This window comes from Ursus maritimus, unplaced genomic scaffold, assembly GCF_017311325.1.
Source record: "Ursus maritimus isolate PB19 unplaced genomic scaffold, ASM1731132v1 scaffold_2, whole genome shotgun sequence".
Classification (NCBI taxonomy): domain Eukaryota; kingdom Metazoa; phylum Chordata; class Mammalia; order Carnivora; family Ursidae; genus Ursus; species Ursus maritimus.
The window spans coordinates 3,423,094-3,448,940 of record NW_024424452.1 but is presented as its reverse complement, the minus strand read 5'-3'; the positions used below and the strand labels follow the sequence as shown (position 1 = coordinate 3,448,940).

Here is a 25,847-nt window from a genome sequence, read left to right as displayed (position 1 = left end):
ATGCCCGCGTTTAGGAGGGAAGGGAAGGCTGAATTTCAGTGAGGGGTCAGTGATGCCCACGGATCTCCCGAATTCTCTCAGGAGCCCCTTGCTGGGCCTGAAGTCTCACAAAGTAACCTTTGCAATGAATGCTTTCCCTAGATTCGGGGAGAGAAGCGTCGAGTTGCTCCGTTGGGGTTGGTGCGGTCTCCACGGCCCTTGGCTGGGCCCAGACCTCACCGGGCCCGCATTCCAAGCTCCTGTGGTCTCGGAAAGTGCTCAGGAATCGGACGTCCTCAGCAGAGAGCCTGCTGTCTGCTCTCGGGGCCGCCTGCTTTCAGAGGAACGGGGCGGGGGCCTAGGGGCCACAGAAGGCCTGTCACCGATTTGAGACCCCCGCTTCCAGAACAGACCGAATGCCTGGCTCAACACAAGCTCCCAGGATCTCTCGGGCTGACGCGCTGAATGTGCCATTGCTTGAGCCAAAGAATTTATCCTATCGCCTTCAATGGATGCTGTTTTGGTCTCAGGCACCAGGTTTTTCTACTTAGAAGTTTCTAGGAGGTGCTTGTAACTAGTAATCTCTCGAAAGCAGTTTGGTGGGCAGTTTGTCCGACACAGTGACGAATGCAATGCCACAGACCTTCCCTCTCGGCCCAACGGCTTCTTGAACCGTCCGACTACAGTGATGCCTAGCGCTGTGGGCGGGCTCTGGCGGCGCGCTTTCTGCACGCAGCCCTGGCACACCGTGGATTTTCATGCTCAAATATTCATGATTAAATGTGCCACCCCCTGACTTCACAGTGGACGTGCTCAGTGTTCGCTGCATTTGGCGACACCCCCTAGCTCCAGGGAGTAATAGCCAGCTCGATGCAGCAAAATGTATTTTCCAATAATGTCTATGCTTAGTTATTACCGTTGAATGGGAGGAAGGGAGCAAAAACCCTCTTAGGACAGACAGGGTAGGGGACCGACCTTAGACTTCATTTTCAGGAGTCTAAAGAGGGGGCAGATGATGTGTGGGCTTCACTGTGAATAGGAATCTTCATTGTGATCAGACAGGAGCAGGACTCTGTCTATCTGGGTGCAAAGACGCAGAGCCTGACGCGAGCCCCCGGAAACACTCTTGGATCCTACTCATGAGTCGGAAGTATCTACAAGTGTCGCTAAGTTTGCAGGTACGTGTTTCTGACGGTGACAATGACCCCTCTCCTAGGGACACATACTGTGGCGAAACACGGAGAATCTCATGCCCGCAAAGTGACGGAGGAGAGGCAGAGACGCGCCTAGAGTTTCATCGACTTGTCCTCATCTCTGCATCATTAGGGAAAGGCCTCAAGGATGCCGAGGGCTCCGACACAAAGCTTGGCAGGTGCCCCGGCCCCGCCCCTTACCTGAGGGCCTGGCCTCAATGACATAGCCGGTGGTGGGCGTCCTGCCCGCGTTTCCCTCGGTCCACTGCAGGGTCAGTTCGGAGGCGGACTTGGTGACCAAGACATCTCTGGGGGACCCCGGGGAGCCTGTGGGATAAAAGAGACAGGGAAGGATGCAGACTGGCACTTGGGGGGCTCCTCATCCCACAGGTGGGGCCAGCCCTGCCCAGGCCCTGTCCCTTCCTCCAGGCAGATGGCTTAGCCTCGCCCGGTCACACTCTGCTCATCCCAGACGTGGGAAGGCTACACTGGCCTCACAGGTGAAGACGTGAGCAGAGATGAGCCACACAACGGGCCCAGGACTGTGCCTGGCGTGTAGCGGGCCCTCTGTGAACCTAGATTTGGACACCCTCAACTTTCTAGGGATGTAAACAAATGCCCAGATAGTGTAAGTGGGAGGCTCTGGGGCTCCTCAGCAGGATGTGGACACTTCACACTTCCCTTGTGTATCTTATTTCAAAAATTCACTTGTTTTGGGGGCGCCTGGGTGGCACAATTGGTTGGCCGTCTGATTCTTGGTTTCAGCTCAGGTCATGATCTCAGGGTCGTGAAGGTTGAGCCCTAAGCTGGGCTCCACGTTCAGCGTGGAGTCTGCTTGGGTTTCTCTCTCCCTGTCCCCCTCCCTCAGCCCCCCACAGAAGTAAGTAAATAAACCTTTAAAAAATTGACTTGTTTTCTCCTAAGCTTTTCCAGAAAACAACACTAAACGTTACATGTTTAACACCTAAGAATTGGCTCATCTCTGTTTAACAAGTCGGTCTGTAGAAGCTGGTGCTAGCATATGCTTTTGAAGACACCCATGCTGCCAAAAGGCCTCTGCGTTTCTGCCCGCTCTGAGTGGGCCACAGCCGCTTGGCCCGCAGCAAGGACGGGCCCCTGACTGCATGGGACATGCGGTGAGCCACTGTCGCGGCACGGGCACGGGGCCCTCGGCGGAGCTCTACTTACCCTCGGCTGGCCCGGCCGTGACATTGGCTTGCAGCTCAGGCCCATAGGCAATGGTCCGCGCCTGCACGCGGAAGAAGTAGGTCACCCCTTTGGTGAGATCGCGCACCTTCAGCCAGCGCTGCCAGTCCCCCTTCACGTCCACCGTCACCACCTTGCTCACCCCTGCAACCATCAAGAGCAAAGGCCAGGAGGGGGACAGTGTCAGAGGAGCAATGTGCACCAGCTATTTCCCCGCGACAACAGTGACGGTGTCCCTGGCTTGCTAAGGAAGTATTTCTTACAATTGGGAGGAGTTTAAGTGGTGGTAATAGCCAATTTTCAGCATAGATAAGTATAATTAGTGTTCAAGTCTGATAAGTGGTGCTGGCAAAGGGAAGAGCCAGCTTCACGGAGTGACGTGGGGAGGCTGCCCACGAGTCCCGCCTTGTGCGAGGGAGGCCACCCCGTTCTCCCGCACCGGGGTCAGGCTCCCCTCCCCGCAGGCTCTGAGCTGCACCAGGCTCTCAGTTGCTTGCGTAGTGACCTGCGGCTTCCCGACTTCGGAGAAGGGACTAGGGAAGAAGAGGAAGGAGATTTCGTTTCAGCTATAAGATGGGCTTCCCCCAAGAGGGGTCTCCAGCCCCACTGGGTTGGCCAACCTGTGGCCTACAGACCCCCAAGCCACTCGTGAGAACTTGATCCTTGGACCCTCAAGCAAGGATGAAGACAGACCATCACTGCAAATATCAATGCCCTAATTTGGAGAACTATGAGGACAGACAGACAACAGTTCACTTACATAAACGAAGTGAAAGTGTTGGTTGTATCACATGTAATGAAAAAGTTGAGATTTAACATTTGGGGAAGAAGACACATAGTGAAAATTATACAAATGCAGCATTTTCCAGGATGGAAATGGGGTTGAAGATGATGTGTTAAAAAAGTCTCGTAAGCTCTTGACTCAGGATTTCTGAGAGCTCTCAGCACAAGGGTGTCTATGGGGCATCCCTCAGGGGGAGGAGGAAGAGGCGGCCCCTCTGACGGTGTCAGCAGAGCTCGTCAGGAGAGCAATGGACAGCCCAGGGCGGCTGTGGCCGGGCCTGCCCTCAGTGTGGACGGCTGGTGCCAGCCCCACCCTTCATCCTCGTGTGGCCTTGACCTCAGAAGTGCCCCACAAAGTGTATTCTTACTACAAAATGGGTTCACCCTTCAGTCATCAAGGCCAATGTCTCATCCTGCAGTTGTCCAAATATGTTCTGGTTGGTTCACTGTTTTCATATTATGCCTTTTTTATAACATTGACTCAGCTGAATGATTCTCTTCCAAACTACTTCAGAATGATTCTGACTGCGCTTGAGTGACCTCCGAATTGGAGGTTTTTGGCCCATTTCTGCCCCAAGAGCCTGCCCTCACCTTGCATGGCTCAAGAAAGGGGTTTCAGGGTGACAGTTTGCACCCACAATGACCATCATGAGCAAACGGAGGGGCTCTTCTTGGATATAAAGTTATTCTGGATAGCACCCCCCCCTTTATTTTTTAATTAAAAATGCCTTCTTTTCCCCAGAGCAGAAACAAACCCATGTAGAGATTTCGTGACTTCTATCCCACTAGGAGGTAGAGCTAGTCCGACCTCCCCTGCATCTCAACCATGTCAGAATCTTATTTATTTAGTCAATGTTTAAACTCTGCCCTGCTCTACAAAGCCCCGGGGTGCAATCGCATAGAATACTACCGTTTAAAACATTTTAAAAAACATGAAAGTAGCTGTGCTATAAAATCTGTTCCCCAAGAACGTGGCCCAGGCTCTGCGTGGCTTGGTGCTCCCCACCGTGACCAGGGGACTGGCCCTGGGGAGGTGAGGGATGCACCGGGCCTGTCTTCTCAATGCAGTCGGCCCAGGGCCTGCTGGCAGGGGGAGGCTGCTGGGCTCTCTGCTCCCTTGGCCTGGGCTGACGCATGTCAGGCCGGCCTGGAGTCTGCCCGCATGTATCCCGGGCGCTACCCAGGGCCTGGGCGAGGAGGCAGGAAAGCAGCCAGTGGAATCACCACCAGGTGACATCACCGTTTTACAGTTTCCCCCATCTGTGTATAAACACACATGTCATGTCTTCGGCAACCTTCACAAGAGAGCTGGCATTACCGCAGAATTAGTATGACTTTGGCCCCCCAGGAAAGATACCTGATGTTTTCACTACATTTGCAGCTCCAACTCTGGGGCATTGGGAAGAACTGGAAATTGTTCAGAGACCCACTTGTTAGTTTCCCGATTCCCTGCTGGAAATCCGAATCCAGTGTGAAGGGGGCAGGGGCTGGGTTTCTCCAAGAGACCCCACTCAAGAGGCCTGCACACTGAGCGGGGTGCCAGCTGCCCTAGGGGAGGGGACACAACAAAGGCTTCTTGGAGCGACAAGAGGAGCCCGCCATCCCACTGGCCCCCAGGAGAGACAGATCTGGGTATGGAAGTGGGACAGCGAGGGCTGGACGAGCCCGCCGGAGACGCTGGGCAATCCGACCTCAGCCAGGCACAGGGCACAGGACGCTGCGCTGTGTGTGTTCCCCAGCACTGCCTTCTGTTCAGCCCCTATGACCTCACCCCTGAGCGTCTGGTCCTTTTCACTATATAACAGCACACACTGTCCTCTGTACAACTGACAGTTCTGCTCACCCCTCGCCAGCCCCAGGTCAAAATGCCCCAAAGGGCAGAGAGAGGCCACGGGCAAGCCTCTCCTGCTCCGAGTTCCTGCCCTTTACTGGCCTGTGCTCCCCTCTGGGCTGGAAGGGGCCAGGACTAGTGTCCGCTCTCTGGCTAAGCCAGGGGCTCTGGCAGATGCCATCAGACCAGGCAGGCACACAGTGGGATCCTGCAAACTGATACTGATGTTCGTGAGCAGGGACATGCCCAGAAGGTCACAGGGTCAACCAGGGCGGCACCAAGGAACAGGGCTGGTGACCTCTGTTCTTCGGGAAGAGGCTGTTTGCTGGTGGCCAGGGAAGCGGGAGGACGTGGGGAGGATGTAGGGGCCCTTGGCCGGCCTCACCCCCTGCTGGAGCGGGGATAGTGCTGTTTCAGGATGGGGTCTGCAGTTGAAACGGAGGACCCTCGGACTCACGGAAAGCCTGGAGCTCAGCGGCAGCTTCGATGTTTCCCGTCACCAGCCCCAGGCCTGGACCAGCCACGCGATGGATGAGCAGGGACCAGTGTGTCTGGGATGTGCCTGGGCCACCAACATGGTCTAAGTGTCGGGGTCTGGATGGTTTGCTCTTGAGCGCCCAGGGGACCTGAGGAGGTTTGCCCTCTGTGCGCCCCGAGATTTTGGGGAAGTGCATGAGCTGCCAAGCTCCCCTCCTGCCCTGATTTCAGAGCGTATGACGCTCGCTGCCAAAGCCAGGAAGATCCAGGAAGGTGGGAAGAAACAGCCCTCCCGACAGACGGAAGAGATGATGCCAGTGATGGACGGTCTTATTACTTGTAGGAAGAGGCGAAATGGTGCCACCAAGTGATTCCACCTGTTGTCACTCGAGGGAGAATGGCAGGCGCCACAGGCAGCCACAAAACGCTTCGGTGACCGCTCCGCACACTCCTGTCTGTGGCCTTCACGGTGTGTTTACCTGCAGAAGTGCAATCGCTCCGGATGTCTCCCTATCGCGGTGGCCCTCGATCCAGCCTGCCTGGGTTCAAACCCCACGCATGTCCACATTCCCCACCTGTAGCCCCAGGCGGCCGTCTCAAGGGCTCGAAGCTCTTATGAGATGCGAGCAAAAGCAGCCACCACACCATGCAGCCATGTGAGGACACGAATGGAGTGCGCGTCGGTGCTTCGCATGGGCTGGTCTGTAGAGAGAGCTGTGTCATCGCACCTCCGATCGTGGGGCCTTGTTTACAGGGAGCACCGAGGAAGCTGCGTGTCAGCTGCACACGAGGCACCGGCCTGTCTAGTTGGCGTCGTGTGAATGATGTCAGCGTTGCCGTGGTCATGGGACCACAACCCCGACCGCACCAGGGAAACCACACGTGCAGGACCATCTCCCTGGAAGGTGAGGTGAGGCCGTGGGGACAGACGTGTGGTGAGCCAGCAGGACATTGGGACATCGGGACTGTGGAGCTCGGGGGATGGAGAAGCAGGGCCCGCCGTGGCTTTGGACCAGGTGGGGACGATGGCCATGGTCTTGCTTGGATGGCAAGTGCTTTTTTACAAGACTAGGGGAGCCAGCCCGGGTGCCAGGCCCAGGAGTGCCCGCCATGGAGTTTCTAGAGAGTCTACAAACCCATTAACGCACGTATTTGGATAAGTCACTTATTTGAGGAAATACAGAAAGACTCACTGTCTCGAGGAGGAGGGACTCCGTGGTGGCTCAGAACCGTGCTTCTTGGCAGTCCTTTCTCCTCTGTGTGGTACTAGTTAACACGTCTGCAGGACGGGCTCACGGCACCTGTGTGTGTGCCGGTGTGTGCACACCTGGCAGTGTGTGCAGACAGTACTGGGCAGCAGGGTGGACAGTGTCCAGTGGCACTCTGCCCTTTGTCCACACGGCACGATGCCTGTGCTGCTGGGACCCCAACCCCCGCCGTGCCCCAGGCCGCCTGGTCCCCAGACAGGCACCTGGCTCTGAAAAGAACACAGCAGGCATGACCCCGCCTCCACAGCCCAGTGCCGGGCCCTCCACCATTTCTCGAACTGTACACCTGCCCGACCTCTACGGGTATTTACCAAAGTGCGTCAGTGGTCTGAGACTTCCTTCTCGCATGTTTTTACATCTCTGATTTGGGATTGATGATGCAAACGTATTGGGCCACAGTTCACTGCAAGCATTTTTTCTTTCTTAGCACTTCATAAAATAACAATGAATCTTATAGTCAATAATGGCATTTTAGATTCGATGACATAAAATCTAGTGTTTACATTTTCTTCAAATCAACCCCGTTTTACTTGAATGTACTTATTTTAAAAGGAAACTTTTATCACGGCTTTAAATGGAGTGCCAATATTATTTGATGTATTGGTTATATTTTTTCCTCCTAGACATTAAATAATCTATAATGTTTACCGTCTGGCTGTGCATCTTACCAGGGGGAGCCCACCCTGGGCTCGTCTCCCTTCTCTGGCACGGTGCTGGGCACATGGCAGGTGAGGAAGAATATCTGTGGAGCCCTCTGAGGGCACGTCAGCCGTGAGCGGGGAGGAGGGACGGGTATGTGAGAAATTACCACAGTGCCAAGGGAGTGATGCAGCAGGGGCGGGGCAGCGCCGCCCAATGACAGAGCCCACGCGCACTCCGGTCACTTCCCCCTCCCCATGTGGCGTGCAGTCTTCACCACAAACGCATGCGTCCCCCGTCCCGACTCCTCACCACCTGACCTCCAGCTCCAAGCCCCTTGCCAGGTGCTGCAGCTGCCACTGGTCTCCCCAGGCCCTGGCCTCTGTGTGGGGCTGCACTCCCTTCCGCCCAGAAGCTTCTGTATCTTCTCTTTTCATCGAGAATTCATCTTTATTCCTTTGTCACTATGTCTCCCAGGCTCTTGTGTGTGTAAACATTTCCTCTGCTCTTCTTGGAGGGTCTGTGCGGCTTCTGATTGATCCCTGGACTTGTGGAGCAGATTAATCAATCTTTTCATCCCACGGCGTTGACACTGTGGTTGCAGCCAGAGGGGCCCTGGTCTGCGTGAGCCAGACCCTCTCAGGGCCCTAGTGACCCGGCCCTCGTGACCTGGCCCGCCACTCTCCCATGACCTCCTCCGCACTCCATAGGCTTGGCCTCAGGACCCTGAGCCCCACCCCGAGCGGCCCGTGCGCTGCTGCGCTTCCCCGGGAGGCCTTCCCCCAGTGCTGGGAGCTCGGCGCGCTGGGGTCCTCCCCACACTGGTCACCATCACGTTGCGGATTGTTGGCGGGTGTGTTGCTTCTCTCCTCGATGGAATACAAATTCACAGATTCTGGGAAGCAGGGATCTTGATCAATAATTCAGTGAAGATCCCTGCTTCCCCGAATCTACAGATTCCAGCATCTAGAACAGTACTTGGCATGCAGCAGGTGCTTAATAAAGACTCAAGTGAATGAACGCATGAAGGGTGTCCCCAGAAAAATCTCTGAGGACACTGGGTGGTCAGCGCCTCTCCTAGGATGCCCACGGAAGCTGATGGGCCTATGTTCTCCGTGTGGTCCTAACAAGTGGTTCCCCGTGAGGACACAGCAGAAACAGGAGAGAAATGTCTTAGGTCAAAGTATATCCCAATGCAAGCTGGTTGGGGGAGGGCTGTGCCTGAGCCCAGGGCGCAGAGCTCCTGGTCCCAGCTCTGCGATGGCTCACAGGCCTCCTGAGGGCAAGGCTCCCTGCCCTGCAGACTGGGGAGTGGCGTGTGCGCCCCTGTGAGGTCTACCCTCCCCGCGCTCCCCTCGGGTCTCACCTTGGACGGGTGCTAAGGGCTCGTACACCACTCGGTAGCCCTGCAGGACGCCGTTGGCTGCTGCTGGTTCACCCCACGAGACATTAAGGGTGGTAGAGGTTATTTCTGAGAACGCCAAAAAGCTGGGGGTCCCAGGAGCTGGAGGAACAGAGTGTAAAGGGACTTTCAGCAAGCTCCTTTATAGATCATTTACATACACGTCTATGCCTCCACATAGAATTAAACTGTTATTAGATGTTATTTTCAACTCAGTAAAAGTCTCCACGCTCCGGGATGAAAGGAAGATTTATTGACCATCTCTGAACTTCCCAGGATCAATCAGAAAACTGGACCCTCCCGAGAAGAGCAGAGAAAACGATGGGGTTTAAACACAAAGGAGCCTGAGAGACGCAGTGACAAAGGCATAAAGATGACTAATAGATTGAGGTGCAGAGTAAAATGCGATGGCTTCATTTCCCAGCAACTAGGGCCGCTGGACGACCCGCCCACCTCTCCTCCCTCGCCTGCGGAGGGGTGGCCCTCATGGGCTTCACCCTGGGGCTGGGGAGAGGGGGGCCCAGTGTGTCACCCTGGGTGGGAGAAGCTGCCTACGGGCGTGGAGGGCCAGGTGTGTGGTCAGGGAGTGGAGCCTGCTTGCCGCCCCCCTGCCTGGGCTCCGTGGTGGGGGTGTTGGTGCCCAGGATGACCCCCAGAATCAGCACCACCCACCCTCCTGGCGGCACTCTCTCCAGTCACCCCGTGACCTGCCAGGTCCCCGGTGCCCTGGGGAGGAACAGGTGACCCAGCTGGGATTCCAGAAATGGCCCTTCCCCAGCTGCTGGACAAGGCCCCCAGGAAGCAGCCCTTGGTCAGTCATCTTGTGGGAAGGACACGTGATGCTTGGGAGTCCCCGTCCCCAGGAGATGAAGCACCCTGGCGGGGAAGTTCACTGGCTGAACCCACCGACTGCCTGGGAGCCCTGACAGGGACAGGTCTCCCTGGCTTTCCTGGCCTTACACTTCGCGGGTCCCACGCACGATGTGCCTCTCAGCCCCAGGACCAGCCCTAAGCTGCATTCCCTTGGAATTCCTGACCACTTCCTAAGTTCTCTAGGCTGCTGGGAAGCTGAGAGCCACAGGAGAATGAGCCACGTGCTGGAAACACTGTGTGGGGGGGGGGGTGGGGCGGCAGGCAGGGTGACCTCTGGCCACGCAGTGCTATTGGACCTGGCTGGTGGCGGGAGTCTGAGAGGTCGTGCCGTGAGCTGTTCTGGGTGGTCTGTGGCCCGGAAACCTGGGGAATGCCCAATACTGTGCCCTGGGCTCCATGCACAGGTGCTTATCCCCCAGGGGTGTGGACACGCCACTTCCCTGAGGAAGTGGAAGGAGGCCTGGGTGCAGATGCAGAGCCCGCCTGCCCTCTGCGATCCTGGAGGGTCTGGGGGAAAACATGCACTGCTTGCAGCCACCTCGGGTAGCGGGCACTGGCACACAGCAGGCCGAGGCCAGGCCCTGGGGGAAGGAAATGACTCGAACCCAGGCCTGCCTCTCCAGAAGCTCCCGGCACATGGCAGTGTGTGTCACAGGTCAGGCAGAGCAGAGAGCTGTGCAGACAGAGAGTGGGGCCCGCTCGTTCAGCTGGGCTCAGGGGTGGCTGCAGGGGCAGCAGGCCTGTGGCCGGCAGGGGGTTGCAAAGCCCGTGGGAAGGAAACACGCTGCTCTCCTACCGGCCTGATGGGTGCGCCCCTGCCTGGGCGCGCTCTGAGGCCCGTCTCCCGCGGCGTTGAAGGCCGAGATGCTGACCAGGTATTGGGTGTGGCTGGTCAGGTTCTTCAGCTTCACCACCGTCTCTGGCAGGAACAGGACCTTCATCTTCTCTGTTTCGTTCTGGCTGCCTGCCTCCCAGTAGTAAACCTGTGGGAAAGAGCCAGAGGTTGGAGGCAGGCCATGGGGACAGTCTCTGTTTCGGAGCGCGTGGGGCAGGAGGCCACCCAGTGCAGGGTGCGGCAGGACTGTGGGCCTGAGCACGAAGCCCCTGGGTCGGCCACACTGTGGTTGGGAAGGCGGAGAGCTGGCGGGAGGAGGGTCTGAGCTGGGGGGAGGGGGTCCTCACTGCTAATACAGTTTGGGAAGCCAATAATTTGCATTTCTGAGTTGTTCTTCTGCAATTTGAGCTTTGTCTAACTGAACACGGAAAGTGGCATTTCCGCCAGCACCCCGGGAATGCCTTTTCCCTCCCAGAGCTTGGTGCTTTTTTTTATGGCCTCTGGCCCATCCCTCAGTCGTCTGGACAGAAGGAGATGGACCCTATCCACCCCTGCGCCAGCCTGTGCAGAGAACCCGAGCTCTACCCTGTACTCCCACAGCAGGCTGACCCGTGAGCCTTCAGTCTGCCTGGCACCAAAAATCACCCAGGGAAGAACCACGTCAGGCTCAGCACTGTGGGAAGGCTGCGTGTTTCTCCTGGGTTGATTTCCCCTTACCCAGCTTGTATGGGCTTGCGGGCGGACTTGATGCCCAAGTACAACGGCTGGAGGTTTCCAGGATCACTTCCCTGGACAGCTGGCCGAGGACCGCCGCCCTGTGCCAGTGCCAGCCGGGCTGCCGAAGACAACACCCATCCATGGATCCAGCTTGGCCCCGTGGCCCAAAACCCAGCCAGGCCGTTAGAGCTGCTGGCCCATAGGGCAGCCGGCCGCGGAGAGCCAGGGACCACATCCTGCGTCCCACGTGGGCTCGCACGTTGGGCACTTGCTGACTCACGCTGGCAAGACCAGGTCCAGCGTCTGCTCTCCCAACTGCGCACGTCCGATCCTGCGCTTGAACAGGCCTTACTAACTCGAGATCAATACCCAAGTTCAATGTCTTTATCATTAAGGAAATTAGAAAACATATTTTGGACATACATAAATAGCATCTTGCCTCCAAGCTCACAGGACTTCCCATTACCTCATTAATCACTGTAACAGCCCTGCCGTGGAGGAAGGCATTTATTTTCATAAAACACTGACAAAAATCATTTTTAAATGGACATTTAATTGGCCCAATAGTCATCAGGGCAGGCTGGCCCGCAGAAGCTGCTGACTGACTGACCTGGGCGGGCAGAGGAGAGGCATTCAGGAGAAGGATGGAAGGGGGACTTTGCTGGGGACGGCCTGGGGCTGCTTTCTTTGGGGCGGTTTAGCTGGTTCTTCAGAGCCCTCTGCACGGATGCGGCCTTGCAGACGGGTGTGGGGGGCTTCCTGCTCCCCAGCTGAGCCTGCTCTGGGTAATCACTCACTGGCCCGTTGTCTTTGTTTGACCCATCTCCAGAACGGTTAGCTAATGTGAAATCGTAAGGTTTTAGTGTGGTAGTTCTCAAAGTGGGCCTTCTAGGAACCACACCCCCAGGGAACTTGTGAGAAATGCAAATTCTTGGGCCTCCTGACCCGGACCTCACGAGATATCCGATAGAAACCCAAGGGGAGAGCTGGGCTGGAGGACCTGCTCCCTTTAGCCGGCTCTGTTTTATTGTCAGCAGACATTCTGAAGGCTCCCAGAGCACGTGAAGGGGCAGGAAGGGTCCCGGCCGGGCCTAGGAGGGAGGCGCTGCTGGGCACAAGCCAGCTTCGCAGTGCATCAGGGCCCCACCCCCAGCCCGAGAGGCAAGGTCAGGTTGAGCCTGCCCCAGCTGCTCAGTGTCGCCCGTGGCTCTCCGGACTGACGGTCGGCTGTGTGTCTGCCGGCAGGACACGGAGAGCCGAGGGTGGCAGTCTGGAGTGTAGCCAGGGTTCCAGCAAAGCCCTCGGGAACTCGGGACTGAGGCCGCTTATCCTGGCCTACAAGTGACCTGGAAGGAAGAGCCAAACCATGCGAGAGAGCATTGCCTTGTAGCCCTGGATGTTCCCGTTCTGGCTCTCCGGTGGCGGCGGATCCCACGTGACCTCCAGCTGGCTGGCCGTGAGCGGGGTCACCTGGATGTTCTGTGGAGCCATGGCCGGGGCTGGGGAGAGAGCAGTACAGGACAGAAGCTGAGGCGTCTATTGACATGTGCAGGGCCCCTGACTCCAGGGGGGCTCTCTGAGAGCCTGCCCTGGCCATCCGGCTTTTATGCCAGGGAGCACTGCAAACCCTTCCCAGAATCACGTTTAGAGATGCAGGCTGGAGAATTACAGAGAAAACAGATTCTATTGAGACACAGTAGGCAGAGTGTTCAAAAACAAAGGTATGATCTGGTCGTCTGTGAGTCTCGGGAGTGGGACGTGAGGTGGTGCTGGCAGGCTGGTCTAAGGGCTGCAGTGACGCCAGGGTGTGAGGAGTACAGGAGGATCTGAGGTCTTAGCACCAACCGGGACTCGGCAGGGGATGTCTGGGGGCGTATCGCTGCGTGAGCAGCAGGTCCTGCGGGACGTGTAGGGGGTGTCACCCTGTTCACAGTGGAGGGAGGCACTGTGCTTTGGATGCAACGTGGAGAAAATAAGGCATCCGTGTGCCCATCCCAGGAGTCTCATGCTGTGGAGCCCTGTTCCCTGGGGCTGCCCCCCTCAACGGGGTCAGGAGCAGAGACCGCACCACTCCCCATGCCCCTGCCCGGAGGCCCCATACGGCTCCAACTCTGAGCACCTGATTCTCCCGCCCTGAGGGCCACACCGTGCCAGGAGAGGTGGGGAGGACACTGCGGCCGTCAGCTCAGCAGACGGCTGTTGGGAAGCTGGGATAGCGCAGAGAGCACGCGTGCACGCGCAGAACACGTCTCCTCTGCGTCTGCCAGCTCCGCGCCGTCTCTGAGTTCGTCCCCGGGCACTTGTGCCTGATGGGCCGCTCTCTGCCTCCCAGAGCTACTCCCTTCCCCTGCTCGTGCGCGTGCCTCAACGGGTCTGTGCTGGGCTGGACCCCGGAGCCCCGGAGCCCCGGGAGCTGCCTGAGGGCCTCGGCCTGTGGGCCCAGGAGCGTCTCCAGACCAGGTACGGAGACGACACAAAAGCCACTGTCCGAGGGCGACGGCCCCGCACACACTCTCGGGAGAGAACGACCTTCGAGAGTCACCCCTTCCCCTCTCTCCCCCAGTGTAGAATAAAATAGTAATTAACACCCACTCAGCCTGACACCGACTATTTATTTTGTTCTAACTGTGTGGCTCCCGAACGGTCGCGGCCCACCCTGCCGTTAATGGAAATGTTAATAACCCACACCAGGTTGTTGTGACAGATGCTCGGCCTCATTATCAGAAATTCTTATTTACCGCTCCATTAAACAACAGAATCACACAAAAAAACAATTCAATCAAAACTAACTGGAGGAATTTTAACAGCCACATTAATAATCCAAAACATAAATAAAGTTAATGTCTTTTGCATGTTTGCCATCGGCAACTCTATTGCAAAATTACTGTTGTACAATTAAAACGTGAAAGGCAAAATTGAGCACGGCCATTATCCTGGTAGTCGGTTAGAACCGTCTGCGCGAGGTGCCCCACCCCCACCCCAGGGTTTCCTTTCCAAACCCCGGGCCTGCGACTGTTCTCTGGACGCGGAGGTCCACAGAAACTGGGGCTCCCAGGGGCTCGAGGCGGCTCCTGGAATTCCAGGGCCACGTGCCTCTCTGCTGGGGTCGTCGGGTGCTGGACAAAACCCGGGGGTCCCGTGAGGGGCAGCTAAGCCCCGTGCACCGCCGTCCACAAGCTGAGCTGCTCTGATGTGCCCACCAGCTGGCCTGCAGCACAGAGCTTTTGTGCCGTAAAAATGCTGCGGGGAACAAGGACTTTTTTGATGATGACACAAGCAGGGAAGAGAGAAATGAGTGTAAACACAGAGCAGAGCATGTCGGTTTGGAGACGTATTTTCTTGGCTCCTGCAAGCGTCGGGGTCTCCACGCCGGCAGGACGACCCGGCTTAGGGAGGCACTGCTGTTTGCAGCCCCAAAGGCCGTGCCTGTTGGTCACTGCGCGTGTGTGTTGGGGGCACAGATGGACCGTCTGATGAGCCCTTGTGTGCGTGTTCTCCCTGCTTCGCGCCCGTGCTGCATGGTAAACACAGATGTCAGACCGGGATGCTTTCTTCACATGCATGAAATCAGCTGTAAAGAGCATTTTCGCACAGCAGGCTCTGGCACGTGCTGAGAGCCAGGCTGCCCGCACGCAGCCCCGAGAGGTGGCTTGCAAGGGTGACGTCTCACATCAGGGCTGACGATGCCGCCGAGGCAGTAACAGAGGAACTTGGGGGTCTTGAGAGGCACCCTGCACCTGAAGATTTCTGGAATCTTCTGGGATTCTGGCTGATTGTGTACGGAGGCCCTGCACGCAAGCCCCACAGAGCAGGAAGGGCGCACTTTGTCCACCTCACGCGACCCCCCAGGCGGACGCGCTGCCCCCCGACGTGGCCAGCCAGCAGCAGTTGGGTCAACAAGCGGACACCGGAACAACACGGTTGTGCCTGGTTCAGTCATAATTTGCTGGAGAGTGGAGAGCGCTGGCTCACGGCCGCCTAACTCCATGCCTGCCGGAGCCCGAGCGGATGTGGTCACTCCTCAGTCCTGAGCTGCAGACCCTCCCTCGTCAGCATTTAAGAGCTTCTGCTACAAGGTGAGGTCGCTGGACAGGAACTGTGTGCTCACACCACGGAAAGAAAAAGACAACAGGTCTGGAAAGATATTGGGTAGATGAAGGCATGCTTGAGAGTCTCAGGGAAGGTTTTCTGTGCTGCAGGAATTAACCCTGCAGACACACTCACTCATTTGAACTACCCACTGCCTCTGTGGGAGGGTCATCCGTCCAGCCTGTGGAAGTCTCCCTCCTGAGGGGGGCCCAACACGTCTCCCCCTCTGGCCCCAGTGTGGTCGATGACAGGGGAATAGTAGCAACACGTGGGCAGCAGTGACCCAGGCCACCTCCTGGCAGAAGCTTCCAGAGGTTCCCCGGCCTGCTACCTCCTCTTGCCCCACTACCACCTGACTGGCAGCTCCCACGGTGGGGGCTGATCCCTCAATCTGTGGCTGGGGAGTAAGCCGCTGGGACTTGGTGGCTGGTTGTCACCACAGCATAATGTGCTGACATTTTCCTGAATATCGACCAGGCCCTAGGCTTGGCGCTGAGGGGTGGGTGGATATAAAGATGCAGTGACACGTGTAACAAGAGAGCAAAGTTACAGTAATCATGATACAGGATGTAATGTGAGGACAGGTTCAAAGGGCCATGAGAAGACATTTCTGGCTGGGGGACATGCGGTCTTTTCTGGAAAACAGAGCATCCTTCAATAACGGGGAGGATTCAATAGGTGACAATGGGCCACGGAAGCAAGGGCCATGTAGGAGGTGGGAACGGGAAGGGCAGTGGGGTAGGGCATCTGCTGGGGTCACACCGGACAGATGATTATCCAGGTCCAGTGCCACCTGGGGCCAGGCTGGGCATCTGCCAGTGCTAAACCATGCTAGGCCATGCTAGGCCATGTCAGAACATGCTAGATCACGGTAGGCCATGCTAGGCCATATCGGGCCATGCTAGATCATGCTAGGCCATGTCAGACCATGCTATATCATGTTAGATCATGCTCGGTCATCTCAGACCACATTAGATCACAGTAGGCCATAGGCCATGCTAGATCACATTAGGTCATGCTAGACCATGCTAGGCCATGCTAACCATGTTAGACCATGCTAGATTATGCTAGATCATGGTAGGCCATGCTAGGCCATGTCAGGCCATGCTAGATCATGCTAGGACATGTCAGACCATGCTAGATCACGGTAGGCCATGCTAGATCACATTAGGTCATGCTAGACCATGCTAGATCCTGCTAGGCCATGCTAGATCCTGCTAGATCATGCTAGGTTATGCTAGATCCTGCTAGATCATGCTAGGTTATGCTAGATCATGCTAGGCCATGCTAGATCATGCTAGGCCATGCTAGGCCATGCTAGGTTATGCTAGATCATGCTAGGCCATGCTAGGTTATGCTAGATCATGCTAGGCCATGCTAGATCATGCTAGGCCATGCTAGGCCATGCTAGGTTATGCTAGATCATGCTAGGCCATGCTAGATCATGCTAGGCCATGCTAGGTTATGCTAGATCATGCTAGGCCATGCTAGGCCATGCTAGGCTATGCTAGGTTTCTTTCACTTCCTGTAACCCAGTGACTCATTATTTGGGTAGAGCAATTTTTTAACTGATACCTTAATGATCATTGTTAACATTTTAATATAACAAGACAGGTATTTGCTTATATAATAAAAAAATTACATGTTCATCAGTTTACTTTAATTACATCACTGTTTTTCTGGCCAAACACTCTTTCTGATTTCCTGTCAAAGTAAACAGGAAATAGAACTCTCTAACGTAGTTTACCTTCTCAGCAAACTTTGCCAATCCAACTTTTGTTCCTCTAAGCTGGTACCTGGAGACAGACTCCAGCTCTGGTAATTATCTAACCTCTGGGGTCTTCGTGATACATAAAGGAGGCTTAAATGGATCATAGTTCTTCAACTCAGTGGGGGACAAGTCAAGACCGGAGACAGAACAATGACTCAGCACAGGAATGTGGGAAAGGAGCAGAGTCTCAAAGGTGAGTGGAGCCCGGAAACACAAGGCTTCGTTCACTTCTGGGCAGGGGCGCAGTACCCAGAAGGAAGACAGGAGAATCACTCTTGTCACCCAACATCAAATCCAACGCCTGGGGCCCCGCAGGAGGCCAGGCAGCTGCCAGGGCCGCCCTGAGAAACTCCCGGTCTGTAAACGAGTGTTCAGTTCGATAGCACACAGTAATGTTTAAAAAAGCCTACAACAGAATTCAAAGTGAGAAGACCGTGTTTTATAAATCTGTAATGAACACAAAAGATATGGATCACCCTTTTCTCAAGCGAAAGCCCCTTCTCTCCAGAAATCTACAGGGCCTTTTGAAGAGTGCTGTTCTCATCTAGTTTGCCGGCTGCTGGAACCATAGTGACCCATCAGTGGGGTGTGACCACAGAGCTGAGGGCAGTGTGGGGGTGCTTGTGCAAGCCTTTTGTTGGGGCTCACCTCCCCCTCATAACTCCAGGAGATGGGCACTCATCACTGCCTTTCCTGCAGGGGAAGACTGGGGCGGAGAGGGAAGGGCTTGGCTCCAGGTCTCGACTCACACAGCACTGGACTCCAGGCAGCCCGGCGCCCAGCACAACGCGCAGGGGAGGGCAGGGGATTCAAGGCCACATTCCCAGGTTCCTGGAGTGGCTGCCTCAGCCCAGCCCCAGCTCACGCAGCCTGGTGCCCTTCCCTTGAGCTCAAATGCCTGTCTCTCCTCCAATCACCTCACTGCTGAGCCAAACCCAAAACAACTCTAAGGAAGCTGTTATTAACAAGAAAAATCAGGGAATGGGTCCCAAAAGCCATCTTCAAAAACAATCAATGTCATGGACTCCAGGCTACAGAGGCTGCAGGTGGAAGGTCATGGGAAAAGCCCTGGATGGTGAGTTTTAGGATCTGGGCTCAGCCTGTGGGACTTGGGACACAGCTCAAACTCTCTGAGTCTCAGTTTCTTTTGTAAAATAGGAGAAAATACCAGACGTCACGGGTTTCAGAGATGAAATGAAGTAAGTTTTGAGAGGACACAGCTTGGTGGCCAGCAAGGAGGAGGCATTTTGTAAGGTGGCCCGAACACAGTGTCTTGCTCCATGCTCTTCCCCTGCACTGTCCAGTTACTTGCCCAGCGGGTGTGGATGGTGCCCTGGTCCTGCTTGGGCTGTGTCCCTGGAGGGACTGTCAGTAGTCATGTCACCACGTGCTGATGTATTTAAATGTCTGTCTCTCCTTGCGGGTCCTTCGCGAGCCAGGAGCAGTACAGGTGTGTCCTGGGGGTTCTGCCTCCCATAGCCTTGAACACCAGCATCCTGGACGGTGGAGACGTGCCATGGTCTCACCTCCTGGTACTCACACCCTCCCTTGTGTAATCCCCTCCTGCGAGCACTTGCTTCTGACCAGCAGAACATGGCAGATGTGGTAGGTGGTGGCGCTATGATTAGCTTCCAGGAGACTGTGCTTCTCCATGGCTAGTGCCCATCCTGCTGGCCTGTACTGCCTTCTCATGCACTGAGGAAGCCAGCAGCCATGCAGGGAGATGCCCCCTGGAGAGGCTCGCCATGGCAAGGAGCTCAGGGAGATTTCTGTCCAATAGCCCATGAGAGAGAGGCCTGCCAACCACCATACGAGTGAGCTTAGAAATGGATCCTTCCCCAGTCCAGCCTTCAGATGAGACAGCTGCCCTGGATGCCACCCTGGGTGAGACCCAAACTTGAGGACGCAGCTAAGTTGTGCCTGAACACCTGGTGTCCACACACTGCGATGCAGCACATGTGCGTTGATTCAAGCTGTGTAGGGAACACTTGTTATGCAGCAATCGATAACCAATATATCTGACAAGCATGACCTCCTCTAGGAAAGGTACTCAGCCAAAGCCCAGTCTCTACACATTCCAGGCTCCGATGGAATAGCTTGAATTTGGTGTAGCCCCTGTGCTGAATGTGGGATTTCACGGTGTTCAAGCGATAACCCGCTGTTATGGTCAACACATGTTCATAAGCAGCCCAGATGCAGCTCTGGGCTTGGCACCGTGAGCATGCAGAGGAAGGCGGCTCCGGCCTTCAGACTGGTAGATGTGTCGCAGGAATTGCAGATGTCTGGAGCAGTGTGGGGTTTGAGAGGTTCTGCCATGGGTGCTCCCGAGCAAGGACGAGGAGGAGATCGGGAGGGCTCTGACAGAGCGAGCTTGCCCATGTGGGGAGCAGGAGAGGAGCCCCAGGCCCGGGACTAATGGCAGCGAAGCTTCCTCAGCATGGGATGTGGGCTGACCTGCTATCACATGGCAGCTGCAGTCCTAAGATGCTTGTTTTACAAACTGTGCCTTAAAAACAATTGTTTCAACAGGAAGGGAGGTTGAGGCCAGAGTTTCAAACTTGTAAGAGTGAATGCAGTTCTCTCACAGATATGTCAACGATAAAGGTGAGTGCTGAAGAAACCCAGCATCTGCTCCCCTCCAGTGAGGCTCCCTGCTTTCCACCGTCACTGATGCCAGCACCAGCAGCGCAGCTCTGTCCCTGCTCACCCACCCCGCGGGCAGGAGACGCAGTGGTGAAAGCTGCTCAAACCAGCTATGTGGCCTGCACCTGTTGTGGGGTTTTTCTCCTCGCCTGCAGAGTGAGCTTCCCCCCAGAGCAAGACCCAGGCCCACAGGCCATGACCGGATCGTGACCGCTGGCGGTCTGAGTAGCGCAAACCACAGTCCCTGATTAATCAACTGCAGTGTGTGCACTTTGTACTCGCAAAACTCAAGCTAGACGGGGGCTACTTGTTCTCACTTCACACCACAGAAAACTGCACCTGAAGGGGCTTAAGCTGTTTGTCCTAGAACAGGCCGGATTGGACCTGGGGTCTGCGTACCTGGAAGGCTCTACTGATTGTCAAGGACAGGCATTGAGGAGCTTTTTGTGAAGGGCTGGGCAGCATTTTAGGTCTTGAGGGATGCAAGGTCTCTGTTGCAGTGACTCAACTCTGCCTTCATATGGCAAAAGCAGCCACAGACAGAATGTAAATGAATGGGCGTCTCAATAAAACTTTATTTACAAAAACAGGCACTGGCTGGATTTGGCCCGTGGGCCTGGTTTGCGGACCCTGCTCTGGGTCAGTAAAGCAAGGATGTCGAGCAGGGCTTGGGGGGGTGGGTGTGCTCCTTGGCTGCTTAGCTGCTTTGAAAGTATAATGAGTGTGGGAACATCCCTGGCCGCCAGCCTTGTGAGCTTGTCCCCATGATGCAACCCCGAAACTGCCCGCTGCAACACGAACAGCCACCAGGGCCTGGCCACACAGGACCCCTGTGGAGGTCGAGGCAGAGGTGAGTGTGCACGTGCTTGGGCAGGCAATGGGGGGGCCTAGGAAGTCTGGAGAGGCAGGTGACATGGGGCAGGCATCCCCAGGGAGAGTGAGGCTGGCCCAGACTGGCCTAAGCCACGGTTTTCTCAACTTTTGAAACCCTGTGTCCTTCTGTTTGGATTCTGATTCCAGAGGGCCTTATTCCCTAAGAAAAACTGCTGCCTTGGAAGAGGTGGCCACACTGGTGTGTCCTGCTACCCCTGACCAGCTGAACATTCCTGGAGAACCTTCTGGAAGCTTTGATGCTTCCTCACCTGTAAAATGAAGGTAAACTCTGAGCCCCGCACCTGCTGGGATGTGGCAAGTCTGGGATGGGGAGGGTGTCTCCCTCCAATTCCTACTCTCTCCCACGTCCCAGTGCCAGGACCCACTGCGCCAGACCCCTGGGTGAAAGGAACATGGTTTAAGAAATCGATGCACAAGTGAGGCTGGGGAATTAGGTCCCCAGCAGGGAAAAGCCACAGCAAGCCTCCACCTTGGACAAGCTGGGCTGGGCATGCTGTCCCTCACCCCTGCTGCTCTGATCACAGGGAGCAGGGAGGGGGGTGGCTGCAGGCCCCACATGGACCCTCCCCACCGCCACCCGTGGGGCTGTCACCGGCATGAAACAGCATTCTGACGAGGAGCAAGGCTGGGACTCGAGCCCAGAGCGTCCTGTTCCACGTCTCAAACAAGCTGGGGAGGTGAGAGCCCACGATCCCTGTGTCAGCTGGTGTTTGAACACCTACAAGCCACAGGTGTACTTGGAGATGACTGGGCTGAAGCTAGGGAGTGCACCGGCCGTGAGGCCCAGCTGCAGGACTGTGGTGAGGACTCAGGCAGCAGATGACACCGAATGAGGGTGGTGATCGCGACAAAGGAGAAAGTGACCGTGCATCTGATGTTGGGGACCGCGAGTCAACAAATGGTGACCAGCCAATGGTTGTGGGCATCAAGGGCTGGGAGGTGTCAAGGATGCCCCCCAAGGGTCTGCCTGGGATTTGGGGATGGACAGAGGAATTGACCCCGGGGCACACAGAGGAGGAGACTCGGGAACCGGGTGGCTCCTGAAGGAATGAGGGTACCATCCCGGGAGAGCGGACGGACAGAAGGGAGTGAACGGGGCCAGAGAGAGGGCAGAGGCGGAGCCTGGGAGCCAGGGGGGTTGTGCCACAGAGACGGGGCCTGGAGTCGGCCAGAGTCAAAGGCCAGGTCAGGAGCAGGGCTGGGAAGCCGCTGCTGGACTTGGTAACAAGGAGCTCAGGGGCTCGGCAGTTCCAAGGGCAAACACGTGAAGCTGGTGGTCGAGAATGGAGGACGGAATGGAAGACGGAGGGTCGGCAGTCCCACGGGGGTCTGAGCGCTGACCTATATTGAATTACATGAAGAAATCGTTATCAATTTTTCCAGGTGAGGTAATGACTTCATAGTTCGCATATATATGTACGTATGTATTTAAAGAGCTCTTTTAAGCACACGTGCTGGACGTGTTTTTTAATGAAATGATGCGATGTTTATAAGAAAGGCTGTGACGTCTGAGAAGAGCTTCAGAATCACGGGGTGGAGGGACGCAGGTGGAAGGACGGAGGAAGCACGACCGGCGGTGGGCGCTGGGGTGGAGCTGGGTGGTGAATGCACGGGGGGACCGGGGCTCGTGAAGCCAGCCTGTCGGCTTCCCCCCACTCTCCTGGCTTCCCCCCACTCTCCTGGCTTCCCCCCACTCTCCTGGCTTCCCCGGTCAGCGGTGACACAACACACGAAAGGAGGGAGGTTCTTAAATTCAGGAAGAGCTTGGCTTGGAAGGAGAGGCACAGGCGAGGCCGGGCTGTGGGGAGAGACTCCGGGGTCAGAGCACTTTCAAATCCGCGACCTCGTCTATGGTGCCAGCAGCCCAGTGGGTGGGCCTGAACACCCCGTCCCCATGTGGCCGGTCTGCTTACTCACACACGTGGGGACAATGCCTCCCTCCTCCCCGGGAATGGCCAGGTGTCCACGCACCCAGCACGCATGCCAGTCCATGCAGGGCTCTCTAAGGCGCGAAGGCCCCGTAGCCAGTACAGCTTGACCCTGGACAGCCTCACCCGCTTAGAGGTCCCAGGAGAGGCCTCTCTCTCCACCCAGAGGGTGTGCTGCTCAAGGGCAGGACTCGGTCTTCCCCCTTCGGGGGCCTGTCTAGCTGCCGAGGGCGGGCGCTCAGCGAAGAGGTCTCCACCCATCGCCAGTACGGTACTCAGAGGGACGTCCTGAGAATCTGCCGAGAACTTGGACTCTGGATGGCGTGATATTTGGGATCCTTTCCAAATAAAGCATTAGGCATTCAAATATTCTCCATAACCTTCCTACATTGATGGAAATTAGGTTATTAGAAATGTCATTTAGCTATCAACATTTCATCTGCTGGGGAAGGCAGTAATCCAGGCTGAGCAGGAGCAGGAGAGGGACGCCCAGAGTTGGGGGACCAGCTGATGCTCACGGTGGCCAGAGATGCTGCTTGGTGGGAAGGGCCCCAGGGCCCGTCTCAGAGGCAGATTCATATTTCTCCCTATGGACAATGGGGATCCACTGAGGGGTTGAAACAGAAAAGTGAGGGGATGAGATTAGGTTGGGGGAGGATCACCCTCGCAGGGGTATGGAGGGTGGGGTGGCCGTGGTGATTCTAGAAGTTTCCACGGATCCCTGCTGAGGGGCTTCGGCTCACACCTGTGGATGTGGTCTGTGCCCCTCACAGCACCCCAGCACTGGCCAGGCTGTGGGAGCCGCCCTCCTTTCCTCTCCCCTCTCCCGGGGCCGTGTCTGGCCGCACTGCTGGCTTAGTCCCGGGGGCGCTCCTGCCTCAGCCCTCCCCTCACCTGCTTAGCACCCCGTTCCCCATGTGCTTGCAGGGGCTTTAGAATCAGCACAGCTGCCTGACACCACTGCCTCATTCCCCACACAGCCTCAGAACAGGGGGTCCTGGAGTAAGGCATGCTGAAGACAGCCTGGAGGAGGCAGCAAAGGCCAGGGCCATCCCCTGCAACTCTCCCTGGCTTAGGAAGGGGACGGGCAAGCTCCCCACTCCCTTAGCCACATCTGCCCGGGCTGCTGGGGTTGGGCCGAGAGACGCTGGAGGATACCCCTCTGTGGGGACTCTCGAGTTTGAACTTGAAGGTGATGGCTTGTTGGGAGTTTGTGCATCAAGGGAGCAAACCACGTGATGTGGCCCCCGAGGGTGAGGAGCCCCAGGGGCCCCCGGCCACCTCCAGACTGGGTGATGGCCTCTGAGCATTCATGATCGCTTGCCTGTAAGCCGGCGTCTCCGCCTACACACTGCAGGGCCCACCACACGACAGGTGGGATCCGCCACTGAAGCTGCCCGTGGTTTTCATCCTGTCTCAACCCTGAGTCCCTAATTACCTGGAGATCACAGTGCTGGGGAGATGCCGCAGGCAAGGTGCCCTCGACTGCTGGCCGTGCATCCGGCTCAGACCAGCAGAGCTCTGAAGCCTTCTCTTGTTCCCTGAGGCTGGAGCCCAGCTCTATGTGTCGCTAGGGGGAGCTAACACAGCGAGAAGTGGTGCCATTCCTCCCTCCTTGCAGCCGGCGGCCCCAATTAAAAACTCAGTGACTTGCAAGAAAGGTAGAGCCCGCAGTTCCCAGTTTCTTGTTCTTTAAAAAAGAGCCAAACAATCGTTCCAAGACGTGCTGTGGTCTCGTGAAGTAACACTCAGGCCCATCGTGACCCACATGGCCCCTAAAACAACCGACGACGACAGTACGTGACCATCCATCTTCCCTTTTTGGCAAAAGTTGTCGTGTGATACAGAAAAGGTCAGGCTGCTGACCTGACCTCTCGTGTGCACTTCCCACAGGGCATAGGAGAAAGTGCCAAATCCCTCTTTTGGAGGGAGAACCAGTCGAGTCCTTTCTTTCTCTGGGGAGATAGTTGCCACATCTTGACAAGCAGGTGGGCCTCGGGCTCCAGCCGGTGTGCATAGAGCGAGGACAAGCCGTCGGGGGTCAGGGCTCGCGGTGATGATGCTGCGGGGACCGAGTCTAGCAGGTGACCCGCAGGGCAGAGCCGAGTGCAGCTCCAGCAAGGGAGGTGCAGGGGGCAGGCGAAGGGGGTCTGGAGAGGAAGGGCGAGCGGGATGACCGCGTGGTGCACTTTTCTGTCCCTTCAGAACATAACACACAATCCATCAAACCCCTGGCAGAATTTGCCAAAATGATTGTAAATTACCTAAAAACGGCTGAGAATTTTTGGAAAACAAAGAATAGGGCGAGTGCCGTTAAGGATGGGTGATAACGTAGCACGAGGGAGGGGTTGGCGGCACCAAGGGAGCACGAGTTCGCGAGCACCTGAGCCCGCTGGAGAGCATCGGGAAGAGAGGTCGGTCAGACATGGAACTGGGGCAGCATCTCTGAAAACCAGCCGCTGAGCAGCTCACGTTGGCCCAGCATTGGCACAAATTCCAATGCACTCAAGAGTTTTGGGGAACAATGGACCTGTGAAAATCCGGAAGACAATCTGGGTACCTCCCGGGCTCCTGGACGGGAAGCAGAGATGCCGCAGAGCGAGAGGTCTGGCCACGCAATTTTAGCCCAGGAAACTCAACGACAGACCACAGACAGGGAAACCACGGGCCACAAGTGGGGTCGGACGTGACGTCCCTGATACACACAGAGCTCTCACAAATCACCCCCAGGACACTGAGACTCCGCGAGAAACTTCGCTGTGTACAGTCGCGGGCATTTAAGGGCAGAGCGGGGATTAAACGCCGGCAGACAGAACGGCAGTGAGATATATCTTCACCTAACAGATGAGGCAAGATCCAAACATGGAAACAGAGAGGCCACAAGGCCCACGTTCTGGTCCCCAGGACACAGCATGTCAGTGAGTTTGAGTTTCTCCAAGCAAAAAACACTCATGTCCTTTGAGCCAGGGATTCTGCTTCTAGCATTTTCTCCCAAAGAGAGAATCAGAGAGGTTGTAAAGGATTTGCAATAGTGTTCACGAGGCTTTATGTATGACGGCAAGGCCCTACACGCAGCGTCCACGCGTGTCTCCTGCCCAGGTGACACAGGAGGTAATCCCAGGTGGTTTGCAAAGGTTCCCGGCCACCTGGACCCAACCCTGTATCTGGTACCACCTGCCTCATCCAGGGAAGCATCCCTGGCCTTGGCCCCCCATTCCTTATGTAGCCGTGAGCCCCACTTGCCTGCTCCCCTAAACCACTCCTGCGGGGAAATTCTGGAGCCCCTGCTGCTTCCAGCCCCCGGATGAAGCTCCAGGTG

General features: G+C 56.4%; 1 protein-coding gene across 1 annotated transcript in view; it reads right to left on the bottom strand.

The window, feature by feature from the left end:
• The window catches only part of LOC103670078 (protein sidekick-1), a 118,019-nt gene that overhangs the window by 28,327 nt on the left and 63,845 nt on the right, over positions 1-25,847 (bottom strand). The window contains exons 14-18 of the mRNA XM_040634716.1: positions 12,587-12,702; positions 10,448-10,634; positions 8,743-8,880; positions 2,361-2,522; positions 1,374-1,499 (exon numbers count right to left, since the gene is read on the bottom strand). Coding sequence (XP_040490650.1) covers positions 1,374-1,499; positions 2,361-2,522; positions 8,743-8,880; positions 10,448-10,634; positions 12,587-12,702 — 729 coding nt within the window. The remainder of the gene's footprint in view (positions 1-1,373; positions 1,500-2,360; positions 2,523-8,742; positions 8,881-10,447; positions 10,635-12,586; positions 12,703-25,847) is intronic.